The sequence below is a fragment of the Scyliorhinus torazame genome, chromosome 9, assembly GCF_047496885.1.
Source record: "Scyliorhinus torazame isolate Kashiwa2021f chromosome 9, sScyTor2.1, whole genome shotgun sequence".
NCBI lineage: Eukaryota > Metazoa > Chordata > Chondrichthyes > Carcharhiniformes > Scyliorhinidae > Scyliorhinus > Scyliorhinus torazame.
In genome coordinates, this window is record NC_092715.1 from 171,938,638 (window position 1) to 171,958,559 (window position 19,922).

A 19,922-nucleotide genomic window follows, 5' to 3' on the forward strand; every position below is an offset into this window, starting at 1 on the left:
GATTTGTGGGGGCGGTGGAGCAGGCAGGTGGTGGTGAAGTAATAGAAAAGTAAATTTATGAACCATCACTTGTTATTTCATAGAATTTTTTTACAGTGCAGAAGGAGGCCATTCGGCCCATCGAGTCTGCACCGGCTCTTGGAAAGAGCACCCTACCCAAGGTCAACACCTCCACCCTATCCCCATAACCCAGTAACCCCACCCAACACTAAGGGCAATTTTGGACACTAAGGGCAATTTATCATGGCCAATCCACCTAACCTGCACATCTTTGAACTGTGGGAGGAAACCGGAGCACCCGGAGGAAACCCACGCAGACACGGGGAGGATGTGCAGACTCCGCACAGACAGTGACCAAGCTGGAATCGAACCTGGGACCCTGGAGCTGTGAAGCAATTGTGCTATCCACAATGCTACCGTGCTGCCTTGGCTAGCGCATGGTCAATTCCTGCCCCACTTGACCCAGAGTCACAACACAAGTAAATTAACCAATAATTCTTAGAAAAATACCCAAAGTCTTTGGCCCTTGGCTGCCCAATAATTACAGTCACCACGGTTGTAAATTTAAACACAATTACTTTTTATGAATAACAACAACTGTAATGAAATATGCAGCATATATACCTGATTAACTATTTTCTAATTCCTAATTCCCCACTTTAACTTGTCCCCCTCCCCACTCTCTACACACACAGGACAGACAAACACAGAGAAGAAAGGGGTAAAGCTAAATTGCTGGCTTTTAAAGCAGACCAAGGCAGGCCAGCAGCAGGGGTTCAATTCCCATACCAGCCTCCCCGAACAGGCGCCAGAATGTGGCGACTAGGGGCTTTTCACTGTAACTTCATTTGAAACCTACTTGTGACAATAAGCGATTTTCATTTCATTTCAAAGTCATGAGTAAAAGGGAAAAATAATCTGTTATAACCTGCCTGGATCCTAATGGCTGGGGACAATTGGTTATCCAATGACTCTTGGAGATTATGAGCTCCCCCTGAGGGGGGCAGGGCAATCTCTAGTAGTTTCAGCTGTATAAATAGAGCTGACAATGTGGCACCGGCTAGAGAAAGAAGCAGTGGTGAATCACTGCTCTGTGTACATATTGCTGTAAATAAAGTTACTTTCTGTTAGACTCTACTAACTGGATTCGTCGGGGCCCTCAAAACCGGCGACGAGGATTAGAGTTGGATAGCTGTCTACACTTTTGTTGGATACAGTTTAGAAGTTTTTTTTTTCTGTTGCACCATGTCTCTTTACGGACGTTTGGATGTATTTGATGCTGCGCTGGAGAGTTGGAACCAGTACGCACAACGGATGTGTTACTACTTCTGGGCGAATAACGTCAGCGGAAATTAAGGCCAGTTGGTAATTTTGCTAACCGCCTGTGGCACACATAGGTTTGGGGTAATAAGAAGCCTTCCATACCCAGCCGCACCTGACAATAAAACATTTGATTAACTTGTGACTTTGCTGGGGCAACATTTTTACCCAACCCGTCCCAGCTTTACTGGTTTAACACCGCAGAGCGGAATCCTGGAGAATCCCTTTCTGAGCTCTAATCCAGGCTACACAGGATTGCAGAGAATTGTGAATAAGGTGACAACTTGTCGGAGATGTTACAAAACTGTTTGGTTTGCGGCACCAACAGTGTGGCCACCCAGAGGAAGCTGTTAGCCGAGCCGACATTGACTTTTCAACAGGCCACCAAATAGCGTTGTTCCGAGAGAGCGCAGAACGCAGAGTGCAGGAGCTACAGGGAATAGGGGTGCATGCCTTGGGGTGCACCCCCTTCCGTCCAAAAGCATCTCCCTGTACCCTGCTGTACCTTGGGCGGGGCGCCGTAAGGACCCATGCCGGTGACCATCAGTCATTTGTCCCTGAAGGGAACCGTCTCCAGAACCAATGTATGAGGAGCCGTGTGGGTGTAAGACTTGCAGACACCAGTCCTAGCCGCGTCAGAGGGGCCGTCGTTCCGGCAGGAGCTGGGGCCAACCCAGGGGCCATATTTTCCATTTGGATGAACCCGAGGGTGCGAAGCAGAGCTCACCCGTTTGGAGTCCCTCGGTATTATCAGCCTCTCCATTTCGCCAACTGGCAGCACCGGTCATATCAGTAATGAAGCCAGATAACACGGTTCGCTTGTCCGGCAACTATAAACTAACGGTGAACCGCTTGAACACTTGTGGTTTTTTCTTTTGTTTTTTTTTCCGATTGGACTTCTAATTAAAATTGTTGGGGTTCTCCCGGAGTGGTTTTCCACTTCTATGTTGGGTCCCGGCGGAGTCGCCAATTATGTTGCTCTTTTTGGCCTTAGTTTTATTACCTCTGATTATGTCACCTTTGCTCACGAGTCGCCAGGTATCTTTCTGATACCGCCACGTGGTTCAAGCTCGAGTTATGATTAATAAGTCAGCACACCGCTTAGTAAGATTGAAATCAACGGTCATTTATTATATACAACAATTAATGCTTTCACAATAATCCTACTATCTATATAGAAACCTATCACCACTGGCCAATACTTAACTTTAGGAAGGGCCGACCAGGTCAGGGAAACAAATGGCTTATCGAATCGGATCTGGCCCGCGGGATTCAAAAAGGCTGATACAAGTCGATGGCTAGGAGTCTTTATCGGGTAGCGATCGCTGGAGTCAGACTTACTGTTTCTGATCGATGTTCTTGCGAAGGTCTCGAGCAGGTGAAGAAGGGAGAGAGAGAGAGAGATCTGAACTTGGCCCCTCACTTTATAGGGCCCAGGGGCTTCCCGCCTCTCGGGGCGGCCCTTGACCCTGAGTCCCAAGTGATTGGACTTGTTCCCAATCACTGGGTTCGATATGTCCAATAACGGGGCGATTCCTCGATCGGGGGGTGGTCGTTCACCTGTCTTTGTTTCGGCCACTGCAGGCGCCGACAGGTCTGGTCCGGCATTCAATTGCTAATATGTTGCAATTGTTCCCGGGGATAGCCGATTAAACTGCAGATGTCTGGGTTGATGTGCAGCTAATAGTCTTGAGTATCGATCTGGGCCGGCTTCTCCAGAGCCGAGTACGCTATTCTGTCTGCAGCTGTCCGTTTGTGTCCTGTTGGCTGCTTTTCCCATCAGCCTTTTCGGTTAGCCATTTTAAATCGGGTTTTGGCCAAATTAATAGGGAATCAGCCATTTTAGGTGGCTACAGACCCTCCTTGTGATCCTAACGCGAATCGTGAAGGATCACATAAATGTTGTCCTTTCCGTTCCCTGACCGGGGGTGGGGGGGCACCTCCTACATGGCCACTACTCTGACCCTAGCTATGCACAAAAATTTACCTAAACAATTCTGGAGGGCGCTATGTCAGGCAGGGGCATGTATCTACAAAATAAAAACTTGGAACCTCTAATTTTACGTACATACACTCATCAAGCATTGCATCATCCTATCTCTCTAAAACATACAACAACAATCATAACATTTCATATATTCTTTCCTGGCTTGGCAGTCAAGCTCAGGATCATAAATTTTTTTTTCATGAAAGTTTTGTACATCTTTTTATTTACAGGGAAACGCAAGTGCTTGTTCTTTATTTTTGTATTATAGGTCGCGGGGGTCTGGGGTCTGGTCATACCCGAACATAGGGGATTGGATCCGATATACCAGGGTTCGAGCGCGGTACGCTCTCCTTCTCCACTTGCGGAGGCGCATAGTCTGTACTGCACAGCAGAGTATGGCCAATGCTAATAGTGCTTCGATAACGTACGACAGGGAGTACCAAGTTATGAACTTGGCACACCAGGATAATGCAGCGTGGCTGGTGACTGGGCCCTCGGTACTGCGGCGCAGTGAAACATTAACGGCAGGGGGGTTTGAAGTAATGGGGTCCGCGTTCCCGCACAACCAAATGTCCAGTATAAAAATCTTGATCATGATGAAAGAAGTCCTCATGGCTGTCCTCTTTCTTTTTCTTTCTTTGTGTTCTCTGTTTTCTCCAGTCCTGGAGCTTCTGGAGTTCTGTAAAACAAGCATAGTATCTGTAACTACCTTGGTATAATATCTGGTATGTTAGTGTGTCTGTCCTGCGGGGCCAATTATTCCCTTATAATTGGTCACTATATGTGACTCCCTCATTTTTTTTTCCAAAACAAATGTTAGGACACAGCACACTTCCCAATGGTGGACCAGTGCTGATTTATCATCCAAATGTTCTAGGATGTAAATAGCATTTGGCAGGAACCCAAAGGTTGCCTAAATAAATAAAGCTGTTTTTGAAAGGAAAAGGTCGAATGAGGTGCGTATGGGCCGCGACGGGTAAGATTTGGATGGAGTCCCCGGGTAGGACGGCTACCAATACCGTATCTCCCCTACCCGAGCGTTTTTGACCAACGGGGGGGTCCCCAGGCAGGGCGGGTCTCACGCCGTTTCTCCACTGCCTGAGCAACCGACAAGAACGGGCAAAAATGTAGTCATCATGGTGGGGTTGCTGCTGTGATTCTCCCGTCAAATCAGAAGAGTAGTTACGATCGGGCATCTGATACCCGAACAAGTATCAGCTGAAAAGCTAGTTCCTCTGAACAAGCATCTGGTCTGTTGACCAGGTATCTGTAGATAAGTTGGTACCACTGAACAAGCGTCTGGCCGCGGTGGGTCTCTGAGGCAAGTCCTCAGAGGTTTCGGCAGAACGGGCGTGTGAGAAAAATTCTCCTGTCGGACGAACAACACTTAAACAAACATACAAACAACGCAAAACATCCTGCAGGTTCCATCAGGAAGGACAACACTTTTCACCAAGTGTCTCCTTTAAATCATCATGTGAACACCTCAGTTCTCTGTTGCGAACAGGGTCGCAAAGGGGTTGGCGGATTGGGGGTCTGACTCGGGGTCGTCCCCTTCTCCCGGGTGCCAAATTCTGGAGTGAATTAATGTTGAGAGGGCTGCGTGGTATGAGTTGGGGTTGCTCTCGTCGTTGCGGACGAGTCTGTAGGAGTTGTCGCGGTGCCAATGGCGTTTGTCAAGTTGAGTGGGGATAAAGTCGGGGTCGTCCGTGTGGTTTGGTGGTCGGTGGTGTGGTTTGCTTAAGAAAGTGATGAGGAAGGGATCACTGGAGTCGAAATCGGAGTCGCTGGGTGTGGGACCAGGATAGTAGGGAGGCGTGCTGTGGCTGTCTCTGCTGCTGCAGTCTGTGGGCATTCCGGGGCGGAGTGTAAAGTTTGTGGGTGGAGTCGGGGGCGAGTCCGTGTCTGGGCTGGACGTGAAGGGGGTTGGTGTGGTCATGTTGGCTGTGGGTGGGGTTTGGTCTGCTGCGTCAAGCATGACGTGGTGGGCGTGGTTTGACTGTGCTCCATAAGCCTTTAGCTGGTTTATGTGAAACCACGCAGTCTTACCCTTTTGGTATTTGATTTTATATACCGATGGGCTTACTTTATCCGTAATGGAGTAGGGACCTGAGTATGTCGAAGACAGAAATGTGCTGGGGTTATACACAGACAACATCACTTGTTGTCCTATATTATACTCCGTTGCATGTACTGCCTTATCAAAACAGGCCTTGCTCTGTTTTCTTTTAGCAGCCCAGCGGCTGCTAACTGAGCCGTTTTTACATTTATAAGTAATTGTTCAACGGCTTTCTCGTGGGTGAGGGCCGTAACTTCAGGGCCGGTCAGGTCTAAACCCATTTCATGGTCCCTTTCATGGGGCGTCCGGTCATGAGGGTGTGTGGGGTGAAACCTGTGGAGGTGGAAACAGTGTTACTCAAAAACATCAGCGCAAAGGGGAGGACAGAATCCCAAGTGGTGTTGTTCTGCTGGACCATTTTTCTAAGGGTGGTTTTTAGGGTCCGATTCATGCGCTCCACTATACCACTCGATTGAGGGTGGTACGCAATGTGAAATTTTTGGGTTATGCCAAATATCGTGAGGACGTTAAAGTGAGAACCTTGGTCCGATTCAATACTGCGGGAGAGTCCCCATCTTGTAAAAATGTGGTGGGTTAGGATTTTGGCGGTGGTTTTCGCGGTGTTGGTGCGGGCTGGAAATGCCTCCATCCACTTTGTAAAAGTGTCTATGACCACCAGAACATATTTATAGCCATTCCTGCAAGAGGGCAATGGACCTATAAAATCGATCTGGAGGTTAGTCCTGGGGCCGTTAACGGGTCGGGTGTGGCTGAGATATGCCTTTTTGGCATATCTATCTGGGTTGTTCTGAGTGCAGATGAGGCAATTCTCAATGTAATGGGATACATCCTCTTTGAGATTAGGCCACCAACAAAGCTGTTTGAGGTGGGCTGCGGTGGGTTCGATTCCCTGGTGTCCATGACCATCATGGAATAAACAGATTATTTGGTTCCTATCCTGCTCAGGAACTACATAAAGGGTGTCCTTTAGCACCACACCGTCATGTGTGGTTATTGTATTTCTGTACCTCTCGTATGGGGCTGGAAACTTCCCTTTCATGATTTCAGTGAGAGCGCTATCCTGCTTCTGGGCCTCTACTAGATCTTCGATCCTAGTCTGCGCGACCTGAACTGCACTCACTGGCGCACTCACTGGGGCGCTCTCGTGGGGCTTCAAAAATACCCATGCCTGGATCCTGCCTTAGCCAGTGCGTCGGCTTTTACATTTCCAAGGGGGGGAGGCACGATGGTGGCTGCGGACTTTTATAATGCCAAAGGTCCGGTTCTTGGCATTTTTCAAAATATGGCGGAGTAATGGGGCTGAGGGGAAGGGTTTCCCATGCGCGGAAACAAACCCTCTCGTTTCCCAGAGGGGCAGAAATTCAGTGAGGCTGTTGCACACGTAGAGACTGTCTGAATATATGTCTGCTGGGCTGGGGAAGGAATCTGGGTGCTCTACAATGTAAGCGATGGCCGCAAGCTCTGCTGCCTGCGCGCCTAAGTGTCCGGGTAATTTTAATGCGATTTCCTCGAGGGCGCGTCCCTGCGCGTCCTCCACATAAATCCCACAACCTGTTATGCGTTGCCCATCCAGGACTGTGGAAGATCCATCCACATAGATCCTAATGGGATCACACGTGTCCGGGTGAGGGGGGTTCTGAGATGGAGTGGCTAGTTTTCTGGGGGGGGTTTTGGCTATAAAGGGGCCTGTATTATGGTGGGGTGAGATGATTTCACACTCATGGGGGGTTCCGGGGTACTGTAGATTGTCCGCTAAGTATGTGTGTGTTTTGGTCCGTTTGACTGTGATGTCCCGTCCTTGTAAGAGAAGGTTCCACCTAGCAGCGTGGATTTGGCTGACGGTACCGTCTTTAAGTCGTCCGTCTAATAAAAGTTGGGTGGGGGTGTGCTCGGTCAAAATGGTGATGGGGTCAGTCCGGTAATGTATGAAAAGTACTGGACTGCCCAGAAAACTGCGAGCAGGTGCCTCTCACAGGCTGAGAATTCCTGCTCCACAGCATCTAAAATTCAAGAGGCATAAGCCACGGGTCTTAGCTGGTCATGCCGTTCCTGCAGGAGCACGGCTGAAAGGGTGCGGTCTGTGGTCACTACCTCTATTGCGTAAGGGGAAAGCGGGACGTGAACTTGTAGTGCGGGGGTGGCTATGAGTACCTGTTTTAAAGAGTCCACAGCATTGTATGCTGCGGAAGCCATTCCCAGGGGGCTCCTTTCTTTAGGAGGTCTGAGAGGGGCGCTGCCTTGCTGGCGAAACCGTCAATGTGGTTTCGGCAGTAGCCAACCAGTCCTAAAAATGACCGGAGGGCTGAAACGTGTTGGGGAAGGGGCAATTTAGCGATCGAGTCAATTCTTTTGTGCTCAATCTCGCGTTTGCCGTGTGTGATAATAGTCCCCAAATATACCACTTTCTCTTCCAATATCTGGGCCTTTTTGGGGTTTACTTTACAGCCAATGGAATGTAGTAATTCCAGGAGTTCGGACATAAGCTCAATGTGCTCTTCCTTCGTGTCTGTCTGCAGTAGTAGACCGTCTACATACTGTACCAGACATTCTGGGCGAGAAAATTTTGCTAGTCCATTTGCCAGCTGTCGGTGGAAAATGGAGGGGGAGTTGTGGAAGCCTTGTGGCAGGCATGTCCACGTGTACTGCTGCGCTCTGAAAGTGAAGGCAAATTTATACTGGCACGCCTTTGCCAATGGAATGGACCAGAACCCATTACTGACGTCCAAAACCGTGAAATATCGGGCATGGAGTCCCTGTTTGAGCATGGTCTCGGGACTTGTTGCAACGGTGGGGGCTGCTACGGGGGTGACTTTATTGAGCTCCCGATAATCTATGGTCAAGCGCCATTATCCGTCGGGTTTCCTTACTGGCCAAATCGGGGCATTATTAGTTGAGGCTACCGATCTTAGGACGCCCTGCTCTAATAAACTTTCTATGACCTTGAGGATTTCTCCCTCTGCTTCTAGGGGGAATCCGTACTGCTTTTGGGGTCTAGGGTTCGGTCCTGTTATTTGTACGGAACCGGTCATCCGTCCACAGTCGTGTTTGTGGGTTGCGAATGCTGCCCTGTTCTTTTGCAGGACTGCCCTAACCTGTCGGTCCGTGCTGAGTGTGGTGGGGTTGAACCAAAACTCGCCTACTGCGCTAATCTTGTTCATATAATCCCCTATATTGAGCGTTGCGGGGGCTCTAGCGGATTTCGCCATCTTCCAAACACACTGGTTGACTGGATCGAAAGAGAGGTGGTGAGAATTCATGAAGTCGATCCCCAAAATGTGCTCTGCTGTTGGGGGCAGGTGGACTAACACTACGGGGTGTTTTGTATTAATGGTGCCGATTTGGATGGGTACAGGGGTTGTGATATGTCCCTGCTGTGAGAGGCCTGTGAAGCCGCTGAGGGTGATAGTGGCTGTGGTGGGCCACGTGTCCTTACCAAGGGTGGAGGAATTTAAGGTTGTGCGGGACCCTCCTGTGTCCCAGAGAAGCTCGATCAGCTGTCCCCTAACCTTTGCTGCGACAACGGGTCGTCCTGACCTATCCCACAGGGTATCGCAGAACCAGCTGGGGGAGCCTGTACACCGTCAGTCCGTTCCGGTCAAGTCTGTCTGATCGGACTGGGCGCTAACGCTATGTATGGGTTCTGTTTTTTTCTTATTGATAGTGCCTGTCTGTTGGGCTCTCTGTGGCTTTTTAGGGCCATTGCATTCTTTGGCAAAATGTCCCAATTGTCCGCAATTGTAGCATTCTTGCGGTTTTGCTGGGGGGCTGCTCTTTCCCTTGTTTACCCAGGCGGGGTTGTGAAGAGTGGTTCTTACTGCCTGCACATCTGCGGCGGCTTGCTTTTCCTCGGGGGTTCTAGCTGCGGGTTTACCGTGAGCCGCTTGTTCCCAAACGCGGGACAATCTTTTGACCACCCACTTCTCATTATGAGCCTCCTCCGAGGGGTCATAATTACTACAGGCATTCTGTCCTGCTTCCGTGGCATGGGAGATAAGGGTGCGGGTCCATTTGGCCATATTGTCTGCGGACAAATGGGCACGGTCTACGTTTCCGAAAACGGCTTCAAAGTGAATCCACAAGCGTCCTGCAAACGCTGTGGGGTGTTCAGACTTTTTCTGTCTGCACTTATTTAGGCCATCTACGGGGTCGCCCCGGTTATACCCGATCGCATCCAGGATTGCGGTATGCATTTCTGCAAGGGTGCCTCCTCCTACATTCTGTGGGTCGGGAAGGGCTGCTGCAACCGATGGGTCTAAGCTGAGGACCGTGAGCTTTATCTGCTCTTTCTCATCCAGGCCGTACATGGTCGCCTGGTGTTTGACGGTGGCAAAGAAATGGTGTGGGTCTGAAGCGGGAAGGAATGGTGTGATTTTAGCACACGCGTCCCGTAATTGGGTCACTGTGAGGGGGGTGGTCCCTGAACATATCTCTGCGCTGTCTCTTGCAGTTCTTCCCCATCAGGGCCGTCTTCCTGTTCTAAACTTTCCCCAAAGGTGTCTTGGAATCCCTTTTGGACAGAAAGCATTGCTTGCAGGTCTGCAATTTGCTTTTGGCACTTCGCATGGTCTAAGGTACTCTGCCTTTGTTCCGTGGTTGCAGCGTGGAGCGCTCTCAAGGCTGCCTTGAGATCACTACACTGCTTCTGTAGCGTCTCCACCTGCTTCTCTGTCTCTTTCTTAACCAGGACGGCACGCTGCGTGTCCTGATAAGCCTTCTCATACTGGGATTGAAAACTGCTTAAATGCGCCAGACAAGACTGGTGACCCCGTTTGGTGTCAGCCACCTCTTCGTCCTTGGCTTCTAACTGCCTTTTCAATTCCAGGTTCTCTTTTTCCATCTCGCATACATCGATTTTACTCATACGATGTATGCCTTCTATTTCTTTTTGGAGCGTCCTGACGACCTCCTCTGTGCCTCGCAATTGTGCCATGCAGGACACGATTGCCATCGGCTTGCGCGCTTTCGCTAAGCTTTTCTTATGGATTTCACTCATGTTCTCCCACCAAGTATGCCCTATACTTCCGGGACCTGAGTCGTCATTATTACAGAAACCGCTCCACACGGGCCATCCTATGCCCTGCAGAAATTTGCGAATTTCCACTTCCCAAATGGGACACTGTCCCACTTTAATGCTGCTGGTCGGTGCGACCGCAAATTCTTCGGGGTTCATGAGGCATTGCGTTGCCTGCATGGCCATCTCTCTTATCTGCTCGCTACGTTCAAATTTGGAACAGGGGGCTAAGGTGGTGTCGTAGATGCGGGTACGGCTTGCGCTAATATCCGAAAATATAGACTGCCGACAGTTTTGACGCAACAAAAATCTATCAGTTTTACCTTATAACCCTGTTAGTTACGCATGCATACACACACTTCCGAATTGTGAATTATTAACCAGAACCGCTTGAACACTTGTGGTTTTTTGTTTTGTTTTTGTTTCCGATTGGACTTCTAATTCAAATTGTTGGGGTTCTCCCGGAGTGGTTTTCCACTTCTATGTTGGGTCCCGGTGGAGTCGCCAATTATGTTGCTCTTTTTGGCCTTAGTTTTATTACCTCTGATTATGTCACCTTTGATCACGAGTCGCCAGGTATCTTTCTGATACCGCCACGTGGTTCAAGCTCGATTTATGATTAATAAGTCAGCACACCGCTTAATAAGATTGAAATCAACGGTCATTTATTATATACAACAATTAATGCTTTCACAATAATCCTACTATCTAGATAGAAACCTATCACTACTGGCCAATACTTAACTTTAGGAAGGGCCCACCAGGTCAGGGAAACGAATGGCTTATCGAATCGGATCTGGCCCGCGGGATTCAAAAAGGCTGATACGGGTCGATGGCTAGGAGTCTTTATCGGGTAGCGATCGCTGGAGTCAGACTTACTGTTTTTGGTCGATGTTCTTGCGAAGGTCTCGAGCAGGTGAAGAAGGGAGAGAGAGAGAGATCTGAACTTGGCCCCTCACTTCATAGGGCCCAGGGGCCTCCCGCCTCTCGGGGCGGCCCTTGACCCTGAGTCCCAAGTGATTGGACTTGTTCCCAATCACTGGGTTCGATATGTCCAATAACGGGGAGATTTCTCGATCGGGGGGTGGTCGTTCACCTGTCTTTGTTTCGGCCACTGCAGGCGCCGACAGGTCTGGTCCGGCATTCAATTGCTAATATGTTGCAATTGTTCCCGGGGATAGCCGATTAAACTGCAGATGTCTGGGTTGATGTGCTGCTAATAGTCTTGAGTATTGATCTGGGCTGACTTCCCCAGATCCGAATACGCTATTCTGTCTGCAGCTGTCCGTTTGTGTCCTGTTGACTGCTTTTCCCATCAGCCTTTTCGGTTAGCCATTTTAAATCGGGTTTCGGCCAAATTAATAGGGAATCAGCCATTTTAGGTGGCTACAATTCCCACTAGTAGAAAAAGCTAGAACCAGGGGGCACAATCTCAGACTAAAGGGACGATCCTTTAAAACAGAGATGAGGAGGAATTTCTTCAGCCAGAGGCTGGTGAATCTGTGGCACTCTTTGCTGCAGAAGTCCAAATCACTGAGTGTCTTTAAGACAGAGATGGATAGGTTCTTGATTAATAAGGGGATCAGGGGTTATGGGGAGAAGGCAGGAGAATGGGGATGAGAAAATATCAGTCATGATTGAATGGCGGTGGTCTTTGCAGTGAAACATTTCCATCAATATGTTTGTGGCCGCCACTTCACTATTGTGCCCGATCATAAACCTCTGGACTTTTCAGAGAGGATAAGCCAATTCCGCCCATTTCTACCGTGCGGATTCAGCGCTGGGCTTTACTACTCGCTACCTACAGGTATTCTTTGGAGCATAAACCAGGGACCCAGATAGTGAATGCCGATGCACTGAGCTGGTTTCCTTTGTCGACCGACCCCTTGTCGACCCTCATGATAGGTGAGGTGGTCGCGACCCTTAATTTTATGCATTCATTGTCTGTCATGGTATCGCGATCTATGAATGAACCCCCCAGACAATTACGGCCCTATCCAAGGTTCAGTATGTATTCCCAGGTGGGTTGCTGGCATTTTCTTCCAAGCTGTCAGAATTCAGCATTGAATATGGTATCCTGTTGTGGAAGACGCGTGTGGTCATCCCAGATAAAGGGCAGGGGTTGATACTCTGGATCTCCACAATGGTCATCCGGGCATGACCAAAATGAAAATGTTGGTACCGGGTTATGTCTGGTGGCCAGGTCTCATAACTGACATTGAGAAGATGGCCCAACACCGCTCCGCTTGCATCAGAAGAGCATCAGACACTTCTGCCACCACACCCCTGCATCTCAGGGAATGACCAGTGTGGCCTTGGGCGCACTTAAAATGCAGATTTCGCCGGCCCTTTTCAAGGCTCCATGTTCCTCTTATTGATTAATGCCCAATCAAAGTGGCTTGAGGTAAATAGGATGGCAGGAACAACGTCCCGTGCAACCATAGAGAAGTTGCATTTATCTCTTAGCACACATGGCCTTCCCGAGGTGCTGGTCACTGACAATGCCACTCTTTTCACAAGTGAGGAGTTCACAGAGTTCATGAAGCCTGCTGTAAAATGAGTCCAACGCCCTCCAGGTTCTTTGGCGAATTCCTCAGACTTTGGGGTGGAGAGATGTTATAACCTGCCTGGATCCTATTGACTGAGGCGGGGCAATCACTAGTAGTTGCAGCTGTATAAATAAAGCTGGCCTGTGTGGTACCGGGAGAAGGAAACAGTGGTGAACTACTGCTGCTGTGTCCATATTGTTGTAAATAAAGTTACTTTCTGTTAGACTCTACAAACTCCTGCTGGATTCTTCGTGGCCCTCACAAAAGAATCGCTGTTTCAGATGGTTGTTTCCAACACTTTACTCCTCTTCCAACTCTACATTCAGTCCAAGGCTTTGTTCAGATTCATTCATGCCTCTATTGTTTCAGAAATACAACACTCACAGCCTTTCTGGAGAGAGAAGGTCCTGATCTTTCTTTTCAGCCTGTAATGTTTTTCCTGTAGATTCATTCATCCCAGTTCTCTGCAACTTCAAAAATACAGCATTTGTGGCCTTTCTGGAGAAACACTGAGGAGAGAGAGAGAATCCTTGTCCCTATGCTTCCAGGAGTCGAACTGAGCTCCATCGAACTCAGAAAATCTGTCCACTGTGACAGGATCCTGTCACCACCTGCCACTGGGCAGAGTCTGGCCTTTTGGGCTAATTCATTGGCCCCCAGCCAATCAATCAAATTGAGTCCCACCCCATCTCTCTCTCTGATGTGGAAAAGTTTAAAGCTCCTGTTCAAACTAGCAGAGTGTTCCCTTCTGTAACTTCTGAATTCCTCATTCTCTCTGCTGCCTGACTCAAAGATACATGTCCATTAGTCACCCATGGATCACACTGATAATGGCAAAATAAAAGAAAGGGGAAATAAGGGAATGAACATGAAGGACCCTTACACACTCCAGTATAGAACAGCAAATGGAGGCCAGTGAAGTACAAGGACTGTCAACAACAATGATTTTGAATAGAACAGCAATACATTCACATTACAAATACGCGAGCCACCCGATTCAAGTTGGATAAGTGAAACTTTATTTGATGGTGAATTTGCAATGTTCTAAATAGTCAACATCCTTTTTGAAAATATTAATTTTAATTTGGTTTCAAAGTGTAGGATGTTGCATCGTATTGTTTAGTATAACCTGCTCCCCATATCATTTATGAGATACTCTTATGTTTCATGAAACTGTAAATTTCCAGATTTTCTTTTAAATCATTACATTATATTTCTAGATTTTGTGCAGCACAGTGGCGCAGTGGGTTAGCCCTGCTGTCTCACGGCGTCGAGGCCCCAGGTTCGATCCCGGCTCTGGGTCACTGTCCATGTGGAGTTTGCACATTCTCCCCGTGTTTGCGTGGGTTTCAGCCCCACAACCCAAAGATGTGCAAGGTAGGTGGATTGAACATGCTAAATTGCCCCTTAATTGGAAAAAAATGAATTGGGTACACAAAATTTTTTTATTTAAAAAAAAATATTTCTAGATTTGGAAACAACTCAGTTCATAATGCAAACATTCAAATGCAATTTTTTTAACTAGGTTTGTAGATTCAAAAATAAAAACAAAATGCTGGAAAAACTCAGCAAGTCGAGCAGCATCTGTGGCGAGAGAAACAGTCAGCTCTAAAGAAGAGTCACATTGGACTCGAAATGTTAACTCTGTTTCTTGCTCCACAGATGCTGCCAGACCTGCTGATGTTTTCCAGCACTTTCTGCTTTTATTTCAGATCTACAGCCTTGCCAGCATTTTGCTTTTATTTGTACATTCAGAATTCTGCTATCCTTTTGTGGAATTTAAAAAAAAATCATGGGACAGTTTAACCAAAGGTAGAGATTGCTAGCAGCCTAACTGTCCTTTTCCAAATTTCTGTTGGGGGGTTGTTGCTCTTTTTAGCCTTAGTCTATTTGCTCTGTTTATGTCACCTTTGCTCATGAGTCGCCAGGTATCTTCATGATACCGCCACGTGGTTCAAGTTCAGGTTATGATTAATAATACAGCACACCGCTTAGTAAGGATTAAAACAACGGTCATTTATTATATACAACAAGCAATATTAATACCCTAATACTACTTTCTATATAATAAACCTATCACTACTGGCCAATACTTAACTTTAGGAAGAGCTCACCAGGTCAGGGAAACGAATGGCTTGTCCAATCAGATATGGCCCGCGGGATTCAAAAGGCTGCTACAGGTCGGTGGCTAGGTGTCTCTACCGGATAGCGATCGCTGGATTCAAACTTACAATTGCCGGTGGCTGGTCTTGCGAAGATCTCGAGCAGGCGAAGAGGAGGGAGGGAGAGATCTGAACTTGGACCCTCACTTTTATAGGGCCCAGGGGCTTCCCGCCTCCCGGGGCGGCCCTTGACCCTGAGTCCCAAGTGATTGGATCTGTCCCCAATCTCTGGGGTCGATGTGTCCAATGGTGAGGCGATTCCTCGATCGGGGGTTGGTCGCTCACCTGTCTTTGTTTCGGCCATTGCAGGCGCCGACAGGTCTGGCCCGGTATTCAATTGCTAATATGTTGCAATTGTTCCCGGGGATAGCCGATTTAACTGTGGATGTCTGAATAGATGGGCTGCAAACAGTCCTGAATGCAACTGCAAATACCTGGGTTGATGGGCTGTTGATAGCCCTGAGTATCGATCTGGGCTAACTTCCCAGAGCCGAATATGCAAAACTGTCTGCAGCTGCCTGCTTGTGTCTTCTTGGCTGCTTTTCCCAGCAGTCTTTCGGGTTAGCCATTTTAAACTGGGTTTTGGCCAGATTAATCGGAACGCAGCCATTTTACGTGGCTACATGGTCCTCGAGCCCCCCCCCCCTTCCTGGCACCCCGATGCGGGCAAAATGCCAGCTTCGCATCTTGGCACTGCAAATCTGACACCCTGGCAGTGCCCCTACCAGTCTGGCAGTGCTACCTGGGTATCCTTGCAGTGCCAGGCTGGCATCTGGCCAGAGACCGACCATGCGAGGGCCTCTGATCGCCTATCGTTCAATGAAAAGTTAGTCTAGAAAGACAAAAAAAGAGAGGGATGATTTGATCAGGAGAGACAGAAAGAAAATGTATTAATATTGATTTAAAGTTGGGCAGTTTAAACTTCTACAATTAAAACCTGAAGGAGTGAGATTCTGTACTTGCAATTGTTCATTTTCAATGCCAGAGTAGTTATTTGGCAGTAGTTAACACAACTCATGAAGTCAAAAGGATATAGACAAAGTAACAAACAAACTTAACTTTCTGTGGTGAGTTTAATCCATACTTGTAATATAACAAATTCATGCCATTCAATGTTGTTTAATGGCGCGGCAAAGAGCAGATGCCATTTTCGCAAAGCTGACAGAAGTGGCGCAACTTGGACAGAAATTTCAGTATCATATCAGTACCATCCGAGGATCCAAAATATCTTAATGAGAATATCTTCTTACGAGTAGTATAATTTTTGCAGTTGCAGACTAATGGTGTTTAAGACTAAAATACGTTTACAATAGCACAAGAATTCAGATTGGCATGATGTGGTGTTGCTTCAATTCTACAGAGCATCTTTTTGGATCTTAAAGATGAAAGTATCACTTAGAGTAGGAAGACCACTGGATGGGCTTCATGCTATTATGTACCGGAAATACATATATTAAAAAAACAATTACTTTGTACAAATTATACCACTGTGTGAGACTCTGTAAAACCCCAAACCACTTTCATACCTTGCACTGCAGCATGAATACAGTATCACTAGGCTTGGCATAATTCGTTTCAATGCATCTTCATGCAGTTTAATCAGTATAGCTATGCAGTATAATTACAGTATATGCAAACTAACATTTCCTTCATAGAACACATTTTACGTAAGTAATTAAAGCCACTCTAAGAGATGCAACATCTTGTAATGAAAGTGTATACTTTAAAAAAAGTGATGACATCCATCATTACTCCAGTTTCATTAATCATTCTGTGTTTGCTATGTGGACCTGACCTGCATGACAAACTTAAAATACCAATTGGAAATTTGCTTCTACATAGGCTTCAAAGGAGAGAATCCAGTGGATTTCACATTTTGCCCAAGACTGCCTCCAAGCAAAGGTAGATTGAGCAGTTTTTTGTATTGATTCGACTTACAATTACAGGTACTGAATGTCTGTATCTGCTTGTTCATATTTTGCAACACTGTTTGATGTTCAGACAGAACCATTGCTGGTATAACTATTACATTTACTAGTACCTAGATTTGTATTCATGACATCGAGGTTATTGTGCCAGCTCTGGTTACATAATTGCATCAACAATATGCACCAGTGCTCTCATTCCGACCTTTCCATACACAGGTAATGAATCTGGGATTTGTGACCTATTTTGTTTGGCATCATCACAATTCATTTTACTCGGTTATATCTGTGAGACATAATAAAGACAACCTTGTTTTGTTTTTATGCTGTGCAGCTTTTTAATTTTAAAATATCTTTATTTCTATTGTAATAACTCCTTGCTTTTCTTTGCTGATCTTTTCCAATACACGTCTGTTCTGAATTTCAATTATTTTTATTAAATAATTTATTATTCAACAAAAATATTTGCTCTATTTGTAGATTTTTTTCACTCTGCTGTGGGTTAATATTTTGTCTGATCCATTGCCTCCATTTTCTGGAATTTAATGTCTTCATTATTTTCTTTCCGTTTCAACTGTATTTTGTCTGCCTTCTCCATGGACCTGTTCTTGTACGTTATTCTTATTCTGTTTACAACCTCTTTCTCTTGCAACTTCTAGTTGATTTTTTCATTTCACTCTGAACATTCTGAATTATCATCTTCATTCGTTCTCAAAGTTCTCTATTTTTCACTGAGCTAGATGGACCCGCCAACACGTTTTACTCATTCTATAACCTCCACCTGTAGCTGGGGGTACTTGAGACATTAAAAACATGCTAATTAGGATCAGGATGCAAGAGTAGGCCATATGGCCCCTCGGGTTTGCTCCGCCATTTGACAAGATGATGGCTGATCTGATTGTAGCCTCAACTCTACTTTCCTGTCAACCTTAGCTCTTTGGCTTACTTCTGGATCACAAATCTGTCCAACCCAGGCTTAAAAACATTTAGCACAATGCTAAATCACTGGCTTTGAAAGCAGACCAAGGCAGGCCAGCAGCACGGTTCAATTCCCGTACCAGCTTCCCCGAACAGGCGCCGGAATGTGGCGACTAGGGGCTTTTCACAGTAACTTCATTTGAAGCCTACTTGTGACAAGAAGCGATTTTCATTTCATTTCATGACCCAGTGATCACTGCAACTCTGGGGAAGGGAATTCCACCGACTAGCCATCCTCTAAGAAAATTCTCTTCATCTCATTCTTAAATGGGAGACCCCTTATTTTAAAACTGTGTCTCCTAGTTCCATTCTCTTCCACAAGGGAAAACATTCTTTCAGCATCCACCCTGTTATTCCTCTCAGGATCTTATATGTTTCAATAAGATCAAGGGCACGATTCACCAGAAAAAAATTTAAGTCTGGTTTTGGGCACATTTGGCAGTACCATGTTGTCACTGCTATTCAGCGGCACTTAGCTGTTTTTATGGGAGTCGGGGAGTTTCTCCCCATCGAGGCTACACTTGAAAGTTTTCCTGCACTTGGGAGCTGAGCTTGCCAGCAGCACCAGTTCATCACAGATTGGGGCATAACTTTGAAAGGTTTCCCCGGTCTCTACACCCCCCCCTCCCCAAAACTATTGGCGGCCCCTCAACCCCCCCCCCCTTCATAGGCATGATCTCCCAGGCCCAGAACCTTGGAATTGCGAACCTGGCACCTTGACACTGCTATCCTGGTCCGCTAGCAATACCAGGTTGGCACTGCCAGGATGCCAAGCTTACAGTGCCAAGATGCCAGAGGGCATTCCAGAATATTAGCCTGCCCTGTCCCGACCATCTGGGAAGGCTCTAATGGCCTGCGAGACACACCGAGATTAAATGAAATGAAAATCGCTTATTGTCACAAGTAGGCTTCAAATGAAGTTACTGTGAAAAGCCCCTAGTCGCCATCATGCCGAGGCCACACTTGTGGAAACCAGTGCTAAACAGCGCCCGTATGAGGCCTCACAGGTACGGCTGTTGACTCCCCGGGCTCTAGGTGCATACAGTGCCGGGGTATTTTAATGAGCCATCAAGTATTATTATCTGGATCGCACCCAACCTGTCCAACCTTTGCTCATAAGACAACCCTTTCATTCCAGGAATCAGTCAAGTAAACCTTCTCTAACTTGCTTCTAGTATCCTTGAAGAAGATGTAAACTGTATATACTATACTGGGGCGAGGAAAAAACAAAATTGACAAAAAGATCCAACAAAAGAAGTGCTTTCACTTGTGTTCCCCCCCCCCCCCTTTCACTTGTGCTCTCCCCCCCCCCCCCACCTTTCACTTGTACTCCCCCCCTCCCCCCCGCTTTCACTTGTGCTCTCCCCCCCGCTTTCACTTGTGCTCTCCCCCACACCCCACCCCCATCCTGCCCCTCTTCATAGGAAACATAAACACTGCTTTTGAAGCGGACACCACAATTTGTAGCTGAACATTCAGACTCACCATACAAGTCAATGGTGTGTGAAGCCATTAGGGAAAACCTAATGATAAAAATTAAGTGGATAATAGTAACCTACAGATATCTGCACATGTGCTTTCTGTATGTATCATTGTATGACAATTACTGAAAAAAGCTTTTTATTTTGCACTTGTGAAGACCGATTTGCAAGATACCAAATCTAAAGGCAACAGCAATTTATACTGCATAAGAGGATGCTAATTAGTTGACAGGAGGATTCTGATTGGTAGAAACATTGTCTCAAAGAATACACCAGGGAAGAGTCAACTGCCAAGCTTTTGTTTAAATTCAAACCAGGCAGGTCAACTCTGGTTGGTTAGGGCAGCACGGTGGTACAATGGTTAGCACTGCTGCCTCACTGCGCTGTTCGATCCCAGCTCTGGGTCATCGTCCATAGAACATAGAACAT

The 19,922-nt window shown here is 47.0% G+C and overlaps 1 protein-coding gene across 15 annotated transcripts in view; it reads left to right on the top strand.

The window, feature by feature from the left end:
• LOC140429588 (guanine nucleotide-binding protein G(I)/G(S)/G(O) subunit gamma-7) overlaps positions 1 to 19,922 on the top strand; it is a 508,117-nt gene that overhangs the window by 249,901 nt on the left and 238,294 nt on the right. For 7 of the 15 annotated variants that reach the window (XR_011949129.1, XR_011949128.1, XM_072516810.1 and 4 more), the window contains one exon: positions 16,952 to 17,011. The exons of 7 other annotated variants lie outside the window; for them this stretch is intronic. Coding sequence is in view for 2 of the 8 variants with exons in the window: in XM_072516810.1 (XP_072372911.1) it covers positions 16,952 to 17,011 (60 nt within the window). In the remaining 6 variants the exon portion in view is untranslated. Of the gene's footprint in view, positions 1 to 16,951; positions 17,056 to 19,922 lie in introns of all 15 variants that reach the window. One more of the 15 variants, XM_072516806.1, reaches the window with a different exon arrangement.